Here is an 18,602-nt window from a genome sequence, read left to right as displayed (position 1 = left end):
ACACAGATTATTTTAATGATCTAAAATGACATGTTCAGGGGAATTTAAACCTGAAACTAGAGAAAGAGAGGGAATTGGACAGAGTGAGACAGAGTAATGGTGAGGCAGACAGAGAGAGGGAGACAGATTCCTTGGCTGTGTGGATGCTGTGGAATTTTGGGTCTAGTGGAGAGGAGCTCAAGTCCTGGCCATGTTTGTTTTGGACGCTTGTGTAAGGGAGAAATATGTTCCTCCTCCCTTCCAGCCTTCGCTCTGTTGCAACAGCAAACAATCCAGTGAGGCGCTACAGCGGCACTATCACACACCATGAGCCAGCAGCTTCTCTCCCCCACCGCAGCCAACAGCTCATCTCAAAGCCAATTATTATCGGATTATCACCGCAGAGCACAGCAAAGTGAATCTTTATGATCCTGTGACAATGACTTTATTTTTTTCAGTCACAGAATTTCACCTGAGATAATCATCTCCAAGCTTACTACCTACAGTAATGCGAATTAGTCTACTTTGTAACAACGCTCTAACCCGGAGATGAGTGACTGTGGTTAATTTGACTTAGATTGACAAGATACTTGTCTCTCTGACACACAAGACACGAATCAGAATAAACAAGCTTGTGACAAATGTGTCAAATTGATAGCTGATAACGTGACTGTTGCCTCAGCATGTCAGCAAGGAATGAAAAAATGATTACTGTGCTTCAACGGCTCACAGTGACACTGACAGAGGATTCATTTTGAAGTAAGCTTTATCACAAATGCACAAAGGAAAATCCACTCTTTTGAAGCCCCCTATTTTTGTGGTCTTAAGCTATTTTAATTCATTTTAGAGCTCTCCAGGGTTTAGTGAATCTGGGCCAATTAAAACTGTTAGAGTACTAACACATACAAAAGCAGGTCTGATGCCTGGTACAAAAATGAGTGACTGACATGGAAGCAAGATTGTTAGAAAAAAAGCACTAATACAGGAAGTGCTGTTCTCCATCCACTACAGCATATGGCTACATCTTTACATGAGGGGATTATAAGATATGCTTAACCAAACATACTAACATGACTAACAATAGCCAGAATCTAGTAGCCACCAAATACTCAGATCTTACTTATCTAGTACTTATTCACCTTAAATCATATTATTCATTAATTCAGGACGACTAATAGCAAATAGTGATGAGAGTAAGAAAAGTGAGCCTGGGATTAAAGGGGTTAAAAAGCATGTAATTTGCTTATTGAGACTAATTCCACTGTTAGCACCATCAGCTTTATAAACAAACTGCTCTAATTGTGCAATAATGTTTAAGCTTTTATTTTCAACAATTTGTACACCTTTACCACATTAAATTACTCTGTTAAAGTGGCGGGGTGCACTATTATTTCGACTTCTCTCAACATAAAGTCGGAAACTGTGATGCCGTGTGGATATAATCCAGTGGAAATGTACACTAGGGCATTGGCAAGCTCGGCTTTACCTAATGACCCCTTTCTCAATTACATCATCAGCAGTTTGTAGGACTCCCGAGACTAAAGGTAAAGATACTTAGCCTGTAGCAAACTGCTTCTCTATTTGCCACCTGCGCACACACACACACACACACACACATGCATATTTTCCCTTTGAGTGAAATTTTACAGTTATTGTACCAGTCCAAGTATGAGCTACATAGTGATGAATGTTGGAGGTTTCATGGAGTGCCTCCGAAAACAAATGCTTCAATATTCCAGTAACAGCTTAAGAATGTAACAGAGAGGAGTGGAGATACAGATGTGTGTGACTGCCTTATAAATGATTAAACATTTTTTCTCTTTCTCTCTAAAGCAGACATCCTTTTCTTCGAGAAAAACACACAAAAACACATTGTGCCTGTCTCTTTGTTTCCAGTGCTCCATGAGGACTGTATCAGTGGCATGCACTTGAGCATATATCTCTGCCAAAATGAGCGTTCCCCACTCGCTATTCCCATGTTCTCTAAAAATAAAACAGTGCAGAAAAAAAACACAAGAGCTGCAATTATCCTAATGTGGAGATATCTGGTCAGCATAACTCATACGCTTTGTAAACTGTGGCTTAAGTCAGTAGCAGGGAGGACTTGTGAATGTTTTGTATTCACTAAATAGTCTCTGGTTTTTATATTAGCTCTAAATGGCTGATTTGTCCATTGTGTTATCAAAGCTGCTTGTCAAAAGTGAAGTGATGCCAGAGAACCGGCTTCATCCAGAGGTGGACAAATGACTACCCCAGGCACCTGGGAAAGCAGCTTATGTATCCAGGCTAGCAGTTATTCATTCACAGTTGCCCGACGGCTGTTGATATAATGGTAACTAGTGTTTTTTTTTGTCACTCATCACTCATCCATTGACTTTTGCAGAAGAAAACACTGGATTTGATATGTTTGTTTCAACATAACATGCTAATTGGTTCATGTATTTCTCAGTATTGCAAAGCACCTGGATGCTATGGTGCATGCTACTCTTTACCGATTCCCAATGCCTGCTGTATTACACACATTAACTAACTATATTCATCATCTAGAACACCTGTACACCTGGTCAATTACGCAGTGATCCAATCAGCACAATGCATAAAATCATGCAGATACAGGTCAAGAGCTTCAGTTAATATTCACATCAAACATCAGAATGGGGGAAAAAGTCTGATCTCTGTGACTTTGATCGTGGCACGGATGCTGGTACCCAAATAGCTGGTTTGAGTATTTCAGAAACTGCTGGTCTCCTGGGAATTTCACACACAACAATCTCTGGAGTTTACACAGAATGGTGCGAAAAAACAAAAAACATTAAGTGAGCGACAGCTCTGTGGGTGGAAGAGCCTTGGTGATAAGAAAGATCAGAGGAGAATGACCAGATTGGATCGAGCTGCCAGGAAGGATATAGTAACTCATATAATCACTCTTTACAACTGTGGTGAGCAGAAAAGCATCTCAGAACGTCCAAAACGTCGAACCTTGATGTGGATGGGCTACAACAGCAGAAGACCACATCAGGTTCCACTCCTGTCAGCCAAGAACAGAAATCTGAGACTATCATGGGCACAGACTCACTGAAACTGGACAGTTTAAGACTGGAAAAAGACCAGGTGATTTTTTTTCAAATCTTCAACTGTCCAGTTTTGATGAGCTATTAGATAACTGCATAAATGAGCAGGTGTACAGGTGTTACTGTTAAAGTGGAGTGAGTGTATGTTGTCTGGCTGTTGGTAGGAACTATTTTTACTATGCATATTAATTAGCTTAAAGAAATGCTAGACATTTTTTTTTTCAGATTTAGGAAAAGAGATGTGTAAACAGTGTCTAACTGAGCAAAATACAGTACAGTGTAGCACAAATATATAATGTATAACTCAAATGCTAGCAAAGCATGCAGTCACCTCACACTTTATTCAAAATTGAAACTTAAATATCATCTTTACATGTGATGAGAAAACAGCACAGCTCTTAGCCAAAATGTTAGGCAAAGACTTTCTGACTTTTGGTCAAAGGCACAAACATGATGTTTCATCAGCAGAGACATTATCAGGACTGGATACAAAAACATGGCTATATAAAGTCAGTCTCTCTCAGGAATTCTACACTCTACATTCTACACTAGAGTTTTGCCCAGTGGGAAAGCTGATGAATTTATTTATTTGACCATCAGTCGACCGCTTTAAAATCTTTTAAAACTCCTTAGATTCAAAATTCAAGATTCTTTTATTACCACACAACAGCAGTGGTATATGGGTTTGGACCAGCTCAAAAATCAATAACTCCTAATAAACTAAGCAACAAAGTGCACGACTCCACCACAGGTGCTAAACGCTATCTGCTATATGAGTGCTATTTTTCTAAACATAAAGCAAGAATTCTAAGTGAAACAGCAAAGAATGACTACAGTGAGTCAGAGAGTGCAAATTTGGCAGACTGTTGCAGGAAGGTGTGTGCAAATGTTGAAACAGTGCAGGAAAACTGAAACCAGTAGCAGCAGTAGTGACTGAAGGTGTGTAGGTGTGTAACAGTAATGACTGTACACTAATTCTATCGGTGTTAAGGAGTGCACACTGAACAGAGTGATGAAGTATAGTCAGTGTAAACATTACAGCAGTTCAAACTGAAAGAAGCAGGAGTATTCAGCAGCCTTGCCAGACTTCTAGTGGTCAAAATATGTTTTCTTGTTTCAGACAAAACCCTGTTCCATCTGCCTTTCTATTTATTTTCTGTGGTCAAAGCCATTTGTGAACCACTCTCAACTGAACACCTCCACAGTCAGACAGGAAACGGTGAATATTCCCACAATGTCTTATTTGGACTTCAGCATGTGAATTCCACATGTTTGTCTCAGCAACAGTCACATCACAGACATGTTTTTACCCAATTACAGCAATACCCAACGATGCAGTGCATCACGGCAACAGGATGAGTCAGTAATTATGGTTATTTATCTGAGAAGCTCCCGAGTCGATGCCTGAATGAAAATGCTATTAGGGCTGAACATCTATTAATCAGTTATAGCAATTACACCGTCTCCACCCTTCTAGTGACCCGGGGTCACGATGGGTCAGATGGTCAGTGCTCAACGAATGGTGTCGGATATGGGAAGGCTGTGCGTGTGCGATTGTAACCAGAGTCAGTCTCTAACCGTGGTGCACAGAGCACAACATTAGGGCCCTATCAGGTTACTCAGAGAACCCTGTGCCACAATCTGTTAGTGTGGATGTGCAAACAGACACCCTGTTCCGCTAAGCACGCTATTACCATAGCGATACTCTAGCTGACCTAGCACACAAACACACACAACCGCAAGAAAAAACAAATCGCAGCGCCAGAGCGAGAGCCAGTGTGAGTAAGTATGTGAATAAATAAGACAGTGTGAGAAAGAGAAAGAAATTATAGGGATCATATGCAAAAAAAGGAGGGTGGGTGGAAGTAAGGGAGGAAGGAAGGAAGGGAAAGAGGAGAGAAATGAGAAAGAAAGGAAAATGCGCACACATGTGTAGCTGATGAGTGACTGAGAAACAATGGAAAAGTTCAATGGAAAAACCTCCATAAAGTGCAGCCTGGTGTAACAGTAAGTCAGGTTTGGGGTAAAAAATGGCTACACAAGCAAAGCGCACAAAAAGTTCATGGACAAACAAGAACACTTCATGGACACCTTTAGGTACAAAACAACAGATAACTGTTGGCCTCTGATATTGCCATTTACGCTTCACACACACACACACACACACACACACACACACACACACACGGTTAATGGATGACACGAGGGAACTTGGGAGGTGGGGAGTGACCTAGAATACCACATTCAGCCAAGACAACAAGACAACAATGTAAAAGGCAGCTCTGTAATATTTCCTAATACAAGATCATTAGCAGACGGATCTTTATCACTCTTTCTCACACGCAAACACATTCTTGTAATTCTAGACTACATTCTGTATAGCTTTTCTTCTCGAACCAAATAAACTTATAGACAAAATGTCTGTCTTTGTGTATGAATAAATAAACACATTCCCCTACCATTTCTGCTAATTAATAATTTACATTCAATTCCATTTGTATCACTCAGATAGCAGAAGAGGGGAAAAAAGATCACAACTTGTGAAAAGCTGCCAAGGTTACTACGACAGCTGCTTCTGGGAATCAGTGCATTATGTCGGGCCAGGAATTCTGGGTAATGCTACTTTGGACCACAGATGAAAGCCGAGTTGTCTGTGCATGTGTGTGTGTGTGTGTGTGTGTGTGTGTGTGTGTGTGTGTGTGTGTGTGTGTGTAAATGTGAGTTTGAGTGCTTCAGTAGAATACACTGTCCTGCAAGTTCATCTAACACAAAGGTGTTTATCAGATTAAACTTATGTCTGACTTCAGAGCTTCTGAGGTTTGTACAGCAGAATAATAAGCAGAGATTGTTTTTAGTTACTGGATTAGTTTTGTACTTTCAGTTTTAGTAGTCAGGTTTACATTTATAGTAAATGATTTGATGGTCAGAGACTTATAACTACTAGAAGAGAAAGCTATAAACTAAGCTATTCAGCTAAAAATGGGCAAAAATGGGCATGCTCTTATGATACAACGAAGAATATTTAGTGTGTTTGGTTTCACAAATGTTACTTTATTAACAAAAATGGTTAAATATTGTACGTTATGCTATAAATAGTGGAAAAAAAACAAAATGATATCATTTCCCTTTCTCATGTAATATAAAAATTCTCAAATATCCTGTGTGAATGACCTTTGCATTTGTAACTTCCTCCAATCCTCTGAGCAGCTTTTGGATCCTCTCAGTTCTCATATTCACCCTTCTCATTTTTCCTCACATCTCTGGTCTCACTCTGAGAAACTGCTTGGCCATTATAATAAAAAAATAAAAATCTGAATAAAACTTCTTCCTCTTCCTTATGTTGTGGGTTGTCTTGTTGCAGGATACACCCATATGCTTGGAATTCTTTTTTGTTGTAGATAAATTATAAAGAATAGGTAGTGTTTCCTTGTTTGATACAGAAATTATCAGGGATGCAAACTTTGCTCTTAATGGTAAATATCTGAGAGAAATATATAGACATATATATATGTGTGTATGTGTGTGTATATATATATATATATATATATATATATATATATATATATATATATATATATATATATATATATATATATCTCACACACACACACGGGCACACACACACAGACCAAAGCCATTTCGTATCCCTTTCCCCTTGGTTACACTCAATTTCATCACAATATCTGTCTCCCTCTCACCCAGTGCAAAATTACACAAAGTTCTCTGCTACCTACAGCATTGCCACCTAATTCGCCTGTGTGTGTATGTGTGTGTGTGTGTGTGTGTGTGTGTGTGTATATGATGATGCAAGGTGGAAATCACAACAAAGGTCTGCAGTACATGTTGCATGACAATGATGCAACGCATCTTCATAGAGGGGAGAGAGAGAGAGAGAGAAGGATAGAAAGGGATGGGATGGGATGGGATGGGATGGGGGGAGGGGGGGGGATTCAGGCTCCGCATGTGACCCAAATCACAGCAGGGTTTATTTGATGACTGACGGTTTTACCACAGTACAGCACAAGACAAGAAGGATACGTGAATTCCAACAATCCGTAATCACTTAAAACCTGGGAATTCCATTGCATTTTCATGTTAACGAGCCTGTCATTTTATACAGCAACAGTGTGTTCATATCACATAAAGTCAGATTTTTCAGTAATGCTTTCTTGTTGCTAATACTTAACAACATTTTGCATTTCTTACACTACCTGAGATCTGTGTAAAAAAAAAAATCTAACATCTTCAACTCATTTTACACACTTAGGCTCAATATCAAACGGCATCCTTTTCGTTATACAGTATACACTACATAGAGCAAAACATAATGTCATTATACAATCTACCACGTAGAACTTGATTTGAGAATCTGGCGCAGAAAAACTGATTCAGATAAATGTCTGTTAGTAATTGTTAAGAACTTCTAGGACAGGTCATTCTTTTCATATCGGAAAATAAATATTAAAACATTTACGTTTGGATTATCTGTCTTTTAATATTTCAGTAATATAAAGATGTTCATTCTCAGCTGCTTCCAAATCCAAGCTTATGTGAATCAGCTCTTAAGGAGAGTGAGAATCATTCTGATAGAGAAAATGTAATTTAAGACTGACTTCCTGTGTGCAGTCTCAAAGACACACGCAAAGATCTAGACAGGAGATAACATACTTTATAAAAACTGAGACAAGATTCTATAATAATTTTTTTTTAATCACAAAAGTCACCAGACAAGATACAGGCTAGAGAAATGTAGATCACATTCTGACTGCCTAAAGATCCATTGGATTAAAGCCTCCACTGCAATTAAATGAATCTGTGAAATTAATATGTGGGTGATGTTTCAGACGTAGAATGTTCCTTTAGGCAATGAGGCACAGCAGATGTTCGGCTCATATGGCGCTTCGTACTCGATGGATGATTGGAGGCTAAAGATCAGCAACAAAGGAATAATTCCTGTTTTGATGCCTCTCCACACTAATCTAATCACATCTAATCCACATCTAATCACACCGTGCTTCTGTGATACCACTTTATATTGCGTTAAAAAAAAAAAAAAGGCTAGCATTCCTCACTGTGAGTTGATACAGGTGGATGCACAAAATAGATGAAGCCAGTGTTACTTCTCTCATTTTTTTCCCAGAAGGAAAGTACAAGGTTTCCTGAGTACGGATTGATGAAATAGACATGTGAAGCTGTTCGCTGTGCTATCTTTGTTTTCCCTTTCTCTCCTGCTTATCTAAAGCAAGCTTTAAAAGCTGATAAGCTGCCTCCTGAGCAGCTAGCAACAAGACTGAATGCACACTCAGTGTCAGTAGTAAGAGGTGCGTTTGTGTCAGAGTCAGCACTGAGGTTGGGTTCAGCTCAGAGTCAGTGAGGGTGGGTTTGGTTTAGACGCCGCTCTTTTTGGTCCCCGGTTTTCGGCAAAGTCATAGAGTCAGGAAAGGAAAACACACAATCTTATATTTGGTATGTGACTCCTGTTTGTTTTTCATCCCTAGGCAACACTGTTATTTCCTGGTGAGGGTTGCCTGATAGTCACACTGACGCACTCACACACTTTCACTCACTCTCGGTCTCTTTCTCTCTCTCTCTCTCTCTCTCTCTCTCTCTCATGCTCACACACTCTCTCCATCTCTCTCTCCCCCTCTTTCTCCCTCTCACTCACTTGCACACACGTTCCCTCTGATGGAAAGTTGGGTTGGCAATCCAGAATGATAGCAGGAAAACATGAGCATCTTACTCCGTAGGTTAACAGCCATTTTCTTTTTCCTTTTCGTCTTCCTCTACTGTTCATCTAAAGACTGAACTGTGTATTTCTGGTCTACTAGACTGCTCAGGTGCCGTTTTTTTCTGTGTTCATTCCAAAGAAACTGTGAATGCTAATTATCTCAAGTAATATAGTGTAACAAGTCAGACAGCACTCTTACACGCTTATCACACACCATCGTGTTTGCTTTTCTATGAATGATTACTAGGCTTTTATAAATATGAAAAATCCAGGAAGTAACTGCAGTCTACTTCAGTGTAATAGAATAAAAGGTTTCCAGAGAAACCGGACATTTTGGACAGAAGTGAAAGCAAAGTGCTTCTCGGGCTACTAGGGGTGAAACCAGTAGATGTTCAAAATGGCTGATGATGTAACAGCTGTTGTCAAAATGTGACTTTTATTCCATGGGGTTCAAGAGTTCTGACAGTGTAGGTGAGCTCCTTCTCTGCGTTTGCTCACTTCATGGCTCCCGTAAGAACGATTAGCAATGTAAACAGAGATGTCATTAACGATAAGGCCGTCGCTCTTTAAGTGTCTCGTCACTGGAAAGAAGAAATCCTTCATTCTAATGGTGCTTTGCAAAATGATCAGACAGAAGCTGAAGTCTGGAAGTGTAGCCTCTTGAGAGAGGTAAACATAATGGAGGTCAATCATCACTCTGATTGTGCAGACTTGGAACGCAAGTTTACTTTTTCCACATAGTAGACTACTAGACATTGTGCCACTACATTAGTTTCAATATTGAATTCCTCAACTGGAAATAGACCACGTGAAGTTTAAAAAACCCCTTAAATATAATTTCCTGGCTGTCTTGTGCAAGATGACCAATGGACGTTCCTTTCTTTCACCCAGCAGTTGGCCTTTGTAACATAATTATTCAAGGTCAAATCACTCGCTTTTTTTCTCTCTTCTCTCCTTCTCTTCATCATGTCCTTACCCCCTGCTATCCCTCCTTCTCCCTCTCCCAAGCATGCAGCATATGGTTCTCCGCTGCACATCAGCACAATCTCATTCTCTTCTTTTCCTGAAGCAAAAAAAAAAAAAAAAAAGGGAGGAGAGTGGGAAAGTGATCCAAAGTCGTCACTCAGACTGACAGCGTTAAACTGGAGGACGGAGGAGCGTGGACTGTTTTGTTCTGGATGCTCCAGGCTTTGAAGATTTTCGTGCTTTTGATTTGGGTTATGGCGGCGTCTTTGAAAGAAAGCGTCGCATTCCTAACCTCTCGCTGATCTCATGCTTTAAGACTGCCGGCGAGACCAAAGTTTGCACGCCGTTGTTGTTTTCAATTCCGATGCAACTTTGAGGTGGATCCAAGTGTATGCGCAAAGGCATTAGTACGGCCGCTCTCCCGTTACGGTGACGGCTGTGCTGCCGGTGTCAGAGAGCTCTGAAAGGGATCTAAGCACTGCACCGCCGAGAACTCCAGCGCATTTTTTCCCCCTTCAGCTGCGACTTCAAAGTGCTCTGAACTCATTTGGCCAGAGATCAGTTCAAGTCGACAAGAGCAGAAAGATCCGGTGGGGGGAAAACTTACCGTGGGTGTAGTGTAGGGTGTAGTTCAACAGAAAACAGACACTACATTGTATTTATATGAACTTTCAAACTGGCTTTGGAAAGCTTTAAATAACAATAATAATAATAATAATAATAATAATAATAATAATAATAATAATAATAATAATAATAATAAAAATCACTCACAGTAATCATCTTCAGTAATCACTTTATCCTGATCAGGGTGACGGTGGATCTACAACCTATCCTGAGAACACTGGGGCACACTCTCACACACTCATTCACACCTAGGAACGATTTAGTGCATGTTTTTGGACCTTAGGAGGAAACTGGAGAACCCAGAGGAAACCCACACAAACACCACAACAACATGTGAAACTCAACACAGACAGTAACCGAGCTCAGGATCAAACCAATGCCAACAATAATAATAATAACAATTATAATAATAATATAGTAATTATGTTGTGCCTCATTAGTATGTGGCTTGCAAGTGCAATCACCTTTTTAATGTTTACTTCTACAAGCCAGCTTTGCTTTCTAGTCTCTTCGATTATGAATCATTGCCTTCTTTAATTTGCTGGTTTTCAGCTGTTTGTAGGCTTTTATAGGTCTCGATGGATAAAAATGTCTGCCAAATAATTAAATGTAAATGCAAGGTAGAATCGTCAAACACCACCTTCAACTCCCCGAAGCCACAGCTAAGCTCAGATCAGCCCGAAAGGTTAATTAATTTACAACAATCCACTACACAGTGGTTTACCAGCACCACACACCCTTCAGCTATACAAGCCTTATTCAGACAACATTTTGTTAAAATGGAGCGCAGGTATAATTATTTCCTTTTCCCGTTCTGTGATTTTTATTTCTGTCTGAAGCTGTATTTCTCTCCATTCAAAAAATCCCAGCCCAAAATACCTGCTGTTTCTGACAAACTGACTCTGCTGTCTGATTAATTTAGCGCTTAATCTATGTGATTTTACAAGCAGATGTTGCCTCCTGTGTTGAAAAACATTTCTGACCACTGCTTTTTAAATTGGCTGCCTCCGGCAAACACAAAAACGATGCATGCTTAAGATGGTTGGATACCATAATGAGGGCTATAAATATACATCACAAAATCATACGACTTTGTGACAAACATTACACTGATCTTTCTTTTTTTTTTTTAACTGCGAGATAAACTGATGAAATCAGGTTTATTTGTTGGAAAGTTTACAATTTTACAGGAACTTACCAAGTAATGATTGCTCACAGTGGCAGTGAAAGTTACCAGTCATTTAAGATGATGTAAGTGATGTTAGCTATTCTATGAGTCTTCTTGAGTCTCCCCCCCTTACAATCCCACACCCTCTAACCCTCCAACCAAACCTCCATCCAAAGATGGTTTAGAAGCTTAATTCACTGTCAGCAAAGAAATGACTTATACTGGAACTTCCAGGCAAACGTCAGCCTTCTTTTCCATTGTTTCCATAAGATACATCAATAACTCTGCCATAATCATAGGTCTATCCCCTACTCCATCAAGCTAATACCTTACTTCCAGTTCATTTATAGCTTTGGTTAATACAACCAGATTGTGTTGAATTATTAGTAGCCTTTACAGATCCAAGATATCGGGATGTCAAATCATTTTAACCAAAATGTTCTTAAAAATTGCTTACAGAAGCTTTAAAGTCTCCAAAAACTACCTTAGACCACAGAGAGATATTATACAAAATAGCTATGAATACATTGACTGGAGACTGTTGGCAACTGGTGGTGATCGTGTTTAATTATTATTATTATTATTATTATTAGTTTTTATTTTCTTACAGATCCTAGGACAGTCAGAAAGCATCTCTTCTGGTGACAGCTTTTAGCTGAAGTGTTCTTACGAATTGCTTACAGGAAATTTAAACTAACTCAGAACAGAGGGATCACAGAGCATCTCTTTTAGTCCCAGCTTTAAGCCATGAGCCAAAGTGCTCTTTAAAATTGCTTCCATAGGCTTTAAAGTCTCTAGCACCTCTCAGAACAAATGGTTATTATACAGAATGGTTATGAATGTACTGACCTTAAAGACTGCCTTAAAGACTGTTGGTCATTGCTGGTGTTGTAACCAATTTTAACATTATTAACATTACAGCTTAAATCTCAGAAGACACCTTCAGTGCACCCTGGTAGTGTCATTAACCCTTTCATGCATAGTGCCCACACTTATGGACAGTCAATTTAAACCTCTGTTATATTTTAGGAAAATACGATGTAAATAACTTCCAAATCACTTGAGAGCATTACTGGAAATTAACGTAAACTTCAGTAGCTCTCTAGGCTACTTGTCATTCTCAAACTTTACTAGCTTTCCACAATAAATAAATAACAAAAAGTTAAGTTAAAAAAATGTGTCCGAATCCACTGAATGCCTTTTTGTTTGTTTGTTTGTTTGGGTTGTTGTATTTTTTTTACCTGCTTGTGTGATGCAACAATCCTCAACAGCCCTAAAATGTTCAGAAACACTACATACTGTCTTGAATGTTGTTGTTGTTGTTATTATTATATTATTATTATATTATTATATAGCCTTTTTTTTAATCATGGACAATCCATTTACTTTTAAGTGATATTTAGAATCAAAATTCATACATCATGCAATTTTAAGTAAAAATCTAAAGAATCTGGATATACATATACATAAGTTCTGCTTGAAAGGGTTAAAAAAAAACAACCCAAAATGCTGATTTGTGTGTTGTAGACACTGTAGCCCTGGGTTGCTATAACAAACACAGCACACTCTTTCTTAAAGAAAATCTGCATGACTGTTCACTTTCTGACAAAGCAATTATTCTTCCATTTTGAAAAACCAGTGGAATTCCCCTTCAATAACCGCTGCAAGCATTTTTATCACAGCAGCGGAGACATGCATACAGTCATCACCTTAAAAACTACTTCTGTCCCAGCGGGGCAATACACAGATATCATATAGTTACGGAAAAAGTACCGGATGTTGGTTTCACGTCTTTGTGGCAGACCAGAAAGTGATTGAACACAGCCTACATCATGCTCTCCACTTAGGTTAATGACCAGAGAGCTCTTCATCACTCATTACACACCATAAGCCAGGGTGGAGAAGGGTCAGAGAGCTTATGAATATTCATGAATATTAATAAAAGGCCAGTTTCAGAACACAGGCTTCAATAGAAAAATCATTAGGCTACCACTGAAAGATCATCAACAGCTCATGTCAACTTATAAAGGAAGTAGAACTGATGTTGTTTTAGAAAAAAAAGAAGAGGCTGTACACTACTCAAGATCCCACGCACTCAGCTACTGGTCAAGTGTTTGTGAAAGTCCAACTGCATTAATCATCTCCAATAATCACATCCTGTCCGGTCTGTTCCAGCACTGTGTGCTAAAATGATAAGCACTAGGAGTTTCTTCAGTTGCACTGAAAACAGCAAACAGATTCAAGAGATTAAAGAGGAAAGTCTGTAATCTACTGTCACTGTCCATAAAGCTTAAGTGATTTCAGAGATGTGTTAGTCAAAGTCACAATAACAAAGCAAAGGGGGCGTTTCCCACAGCACTGACGCTGAGCATTCCTCCTAGTTAATTGGCTGAGATTACTGAGTGACAGACGCAGTCCCCACCTCCACCTCATTCTCTCTCTCTCTCTCTCTCTCTCTCTCTCTCTCAAGATTCAAGGAGCTTTATTGGCATGGTAAAAGGCTTTACACTGCCAAAGCATTGGTAACATTCAATTACAGACATACACATTTACACACATTTACACACAATCTAAAACAAATAAATAAATAAATCATTAAAAAATAAAAAAGATGGAGTAATGATTTGTTTTATTACCCAAATGTTTCTGAAAATTTTCTGCATGATTAGAGTGTTACAGTGTTGATGTTATTGTGCTCTCTCTCTCTCTCTCTCTCTCTCTCACACACACACACACACGCGCGCGCACGCGCGCACACGCGTACATTTAACCCATTTAAGAGCAGCTGATTTTTTTTGTGCTTGAGATGCAGATGCTTGTTCTTATGCCGCGTGCTTTAATCCCATCAGGTCTTCTAGTAGGCTATAGCTTAGCCGGACACACTGACAGCCCTGTGCTATTTCAGCCTCTTTCTCTTATCCCTCAGCAATCCACATGAATGTGTTAAGCGTTTTGGCCACCGGTGCGACAGCGGCAGGCTCGCGCTGCTGCTCACACTGAGATGATTTTCGTGCTGACCCCAGTGCCCAGGCGCGCTTTTGTTACCGTGCGCGCCCCCGCTGCGCGCCCATTCCTCCTCCAATAAACCCCCCAACACACACACACACACACACACACACCACAGCGCTGCTTAACCAGTGCGTGGGGTTTCAGTCTCGCAATCAAACCCCGAGGTGATCCACAACACGGTGCTCCGACTCCAGGGCATTCTTTAAGCATCTACATGACACATCTCTCAGGATCAGGAAGCTGGGTCTCGGAAATAAGAGGCTTTGATTCCACGCTGATGTTAAATCGCCTAGCACGTCGCTGATCACTGCATTAGGGCTTAATAACGTGTGCGGAAGGTGCGTGAGACGGCGCGGGTTAATCTTTAATGCACCGTCCCAGCCTTATCTAGCACACACACACACACACACACACACCAACCCTGGTGATTTCTCACTTCAAGTTTTCAACCATCATGACAGCAATGCTGAATGATTGACTTCATGTCAAAGTTTAATTCCATAGCCAGTGTGTGAGAAGCACAGGATGGAAGGACAGAGGCAATCACAGCAGCAGCAGCAGCAGGGGAAGTTTTAATAGCTTTAAATGAGCCTTCTCGCTTGTCATGACTCTCCCTCACACCACACACACACACACACACACACACACACATCACATCACATCAGGAGAAAGCTGGTGCTCAACAACAGCAATGACAAACTCAGGCACTTACTAATGGGTCCATGCGAGGTGAATCTAGCCGCTGGGAGACCAGGAGCATCTTGGAGGGATGGGATACTCAGCCACGATTAAATCCACTTTTGTTTCAATGTGTCAAGCGTCACAATAGAAAAAAAACATATTCAAGATCAAGCTAAAAGAAAAGGAAACACTTAAAGGTCGGGAATTGAGACTAAAATCGCTTCCTTGCTGGCTGCGTGAAAACGGAACGACATTTAGTCCAAAAAGACAAGCTAATTTGACATTCCGTCCAGGTATCAGGCAAGTTGATGAGACTGAACGGCAGCGGCAGACGGGAACAGCTCGAGCGTGTGTGTAGTCTGTCTCCCTCTCACAGCGCTGCTCTCACCGGCTTCCTCAATCAGGGGCGGGGACACCAGGCACAGCCACGCCCACACAGTCACAGAGGCGGAGACGCAGAGTTCACACGCTCGCCGTTTCTTAAAGACACAGAACCCCTTTTCCTAGGGGACATGTCCAGCAGAGATACTAGAGATATGAGCTAGGAGAGACAGATCTGCTGGCCCTAGTGGTCAAATGGTATAAAATCCATTAAGCATGCTTACTCACAGGCTTAGTTTCAAAAGTAGGACTAGGCACTTATTTGTCCAAGTGACACATCAATGTCATTCATTCATTCCCTTTCAGTAACACTTTATCCTGGTCAGGGTTGCCAAGAACCTGGAGACTATACCAGGAGCGCTGAGTGAGAATCGAACATACGCTGTGGCTGGGATAACAGTCCATTGCCTGTACCACACACACACATTTGCAAGCACATTTACGCATAGGGGCTATTTTGAGTAGCCAATCCACCCACCAGTATTTTTTTAGAAGGAGGGAGAGAAACCAGAGAACCTGGAGGAAACCCTTGCAAACATGGGGAGAACATGCAAAACTCCACACAGACAGTAACCCAAACTCAGGATCGAACCAGGGACCCTGGAAGTGTGAGACAGCAACGCAACCTGCTGTGCCACTGTTCCACCAGTCAATGTGTTTTATTACAGTAATTATTTTTTCCAGTGATTGTTTACTGTACAGTTTCCCTCGGTGTGTAAACAGCAGTTAATCAGATTAACAGTGAATGCAAACCAGAGTCCTTGGCAAGCTGACGTGGCAATCTAGTGGGACAAAACCTAATAGTCTACAATTTTTGAGAAGTTTTTGGAGATCCTTTGTAAATAAATGGCAATATGTTACCAGAAATAAGGAAGTCAACCTAATAACTATTTATCTAATGCCATGTTGGCACTCATTGAAGTGGCTGGTTTAAAACATATCAGAGTGAGACGACAACAGAAAGAATGTTAACAAAGATTAACAGGTGAAATGTGTGGAAATTGGACCAATTCAGAAATAAGCAATACAGAAATCTCTTGTAACGCACACTAAAATCAATGGATTTGATGAGATTTTCACTTCAACCAGTTAGAATTGCATGTTTGTCTTCGCTCTGCATGATGCTTTATAAAGCACACTGTGTCACCTTTGTACCTTATTAGAATATAATCTAATATTATATATCACATATAAATCATATAGACACTGAGCAGCCAATCAGACACAATAAGTTTGCAGTTTATTGGGTATGCCTACATACACTCTTTAGTCATTTTAGCAGGTAAATCTACCATATAGGTGCACTTTTGATTACCATACAATTTAAGTCAAAGTTATTGTCTATTGCAGACACAGACGTACCACGTATAACAGGCATAAATAAATAGTAGTTCATTTGTCGTTTCTACTCATGGTTCTCAAACAGGGATCCATGAGTCAAGCCAGTGGGTCCTTGATTAAAAAAACGATTAAAGAGATCACAATCAGTCACTATCAAAGTTGATATAATTGTTGTAGTGTAATTAGCATTTATTTATTATAGTTATTATTATATGTTTAAATAATTCACTTTATCTGTAATTTTATGACTAGGAAAAGTCCTGGTTATATGATACAAAATGATTTGTATCTACTTTTTAATCTGTTGTATGCATGTAGGCTGCATGTTGGTAGGGACACATGAAAGGGAAGCTACAAACAAAAGAGTCTATATGGATAATTTAGAAAAACAAACATCCATCCGTTTAAAATGTGATTTAAATATGAAAAGGCTGTACATGTATGTTTGCTAATGGTCAGCCACCACGTACATATGCAAATTAGCGTGCAACAACACACACACACACACTACCACTGACACTCCATCCATCGCAGTCCCCTCCGAAAATGTTGGAACAACACGGCCAATTCTTTTGTTTTTGCTATACATTGAAGGCATTTGGATTTGAGATCAAAAATGAATATGAGGCAAAAGATCAGAATTTCAGCTTTCATTTCCTGATATTTATTTACATCTATGTGATGTGTTAAACAACTTAGAACATGGCACCTTTGGCGGCAGACCACCCAAGTTTTAGGTGAGCAAAAGTATTTGAACAGATAGTCTTAAAATAAATTAAAGTAAATAACATTGGTTGCATATCCCTTGCTTGCAATAACTGCATCAAGCCAGTGACCCACTGAAATCACCTAACTGTGATAAGATGGTACACCTGGGCAACAAGAAACAACTGTCAGTCACATGTTTGATTGATGATTTTTAATCACTTGAAAAATGGGTGGGTTCAAAAAAAGGTGCCATGGTCTAAGGTGTTTAACACATCTAGATGTAAAAATCAGGAAATGAAAGCTGAAATTCTGATCTATCATCTCATATTCATCTTTTGATCTCAAACCCAAATGACTTCAGTGTATAGCAAAATAATAAAAAAAGAATTCCCCTTGCCTTTCCAATACTTTCAGAGGGGACTGTATCTAAAAAAGTATCTACATAGACTCAATACTAATAGCTAGCTAGGCGATTCCCGCCTCCACCCTGCGTGCGTGGAGTTTGCATGCTCTCCCTGTGCTTCGGCGGTTTCCTCAAGGTACTGTACATGGTTTCCTCCTTCAGTCCAAAGACATGCGCTGTAGGCTGACTGGCATTTCCAAATTGTCCGTAGGGTGTGAATGTGTGTGATTGTGCACTGTGATGGGTTGGCACCCTGTCCAGGGTGTCCCCTGCCTTGTGCCCAGAGTCCCCTGGGATAGGCTCCAGGCTCCCCCATGACCCTGTGTAGGATAAGCAGTACAGAAAATGGAGGGATCATGTATCATGTAACAATGATGCTCAAACTAGAGGTGTATGCAAGACTAAATCCCACTTCTGCCTGCTCCTACAGAAAGTCTGACCAGTAATGCCTGCCCTGAAGTTCTTATTTTTGTCTGTACTTTCTCACAATAGTTTCAATATTTCCCAAAATATAAACAAATTAGTAATTTAAACCACCAT

At 40.0% G+C, this 18,602-nt stretch overlaps 1 protein-coding gene across 1 annotated transcript in view; it reads right to left on the bottom strand.

Moving 5' to 3' along the window:
* si:ch73-211e3.1 (mastermind-like domain-containing protein 1) overlaps positions 1–15,636 on the bottom strand; it is a 67,512-nt gene extending 51,876 nt beyond the window's left edge. The window contains exon 1 of the mRNA XM_026936021.3: positions 15,261–15,636. Within this exon, the coding sequence (XP_026791822.1) occupies positions 15,261–15,308 (48 nt within the window). The 5' untranslated portion in view covers positions 15,309–15,636. The remainder of the gene's footprint in view (positions 1–15,260) is intronic.
* Positions 15,637–18,602: the final 2,966 nt, after the last annotated feature.

The sequence above is a fragment of the Pangasianodon hypophthalmus genome, chromosome 4, assembly GCF_027358585.1.
Source record: "Pangasianodon hypophthalmus isolate fPanHyp1 chromosome 4, fPanHyp1.pri, whole genome shotgun sequence".
Classification (NCBI taxonomy): domain Eukaryota; kingdom Metazoa; phylum Chordata; class Actinopteri; order Siluriformes; family Pangasiidae; genus Pangasianodon; species Pangasianodon hypophthalmus.
Note: the sequence above shows the minus strand (reverse complement) of the source record. Positions and strands in the feature narration are given on the sequence as shown.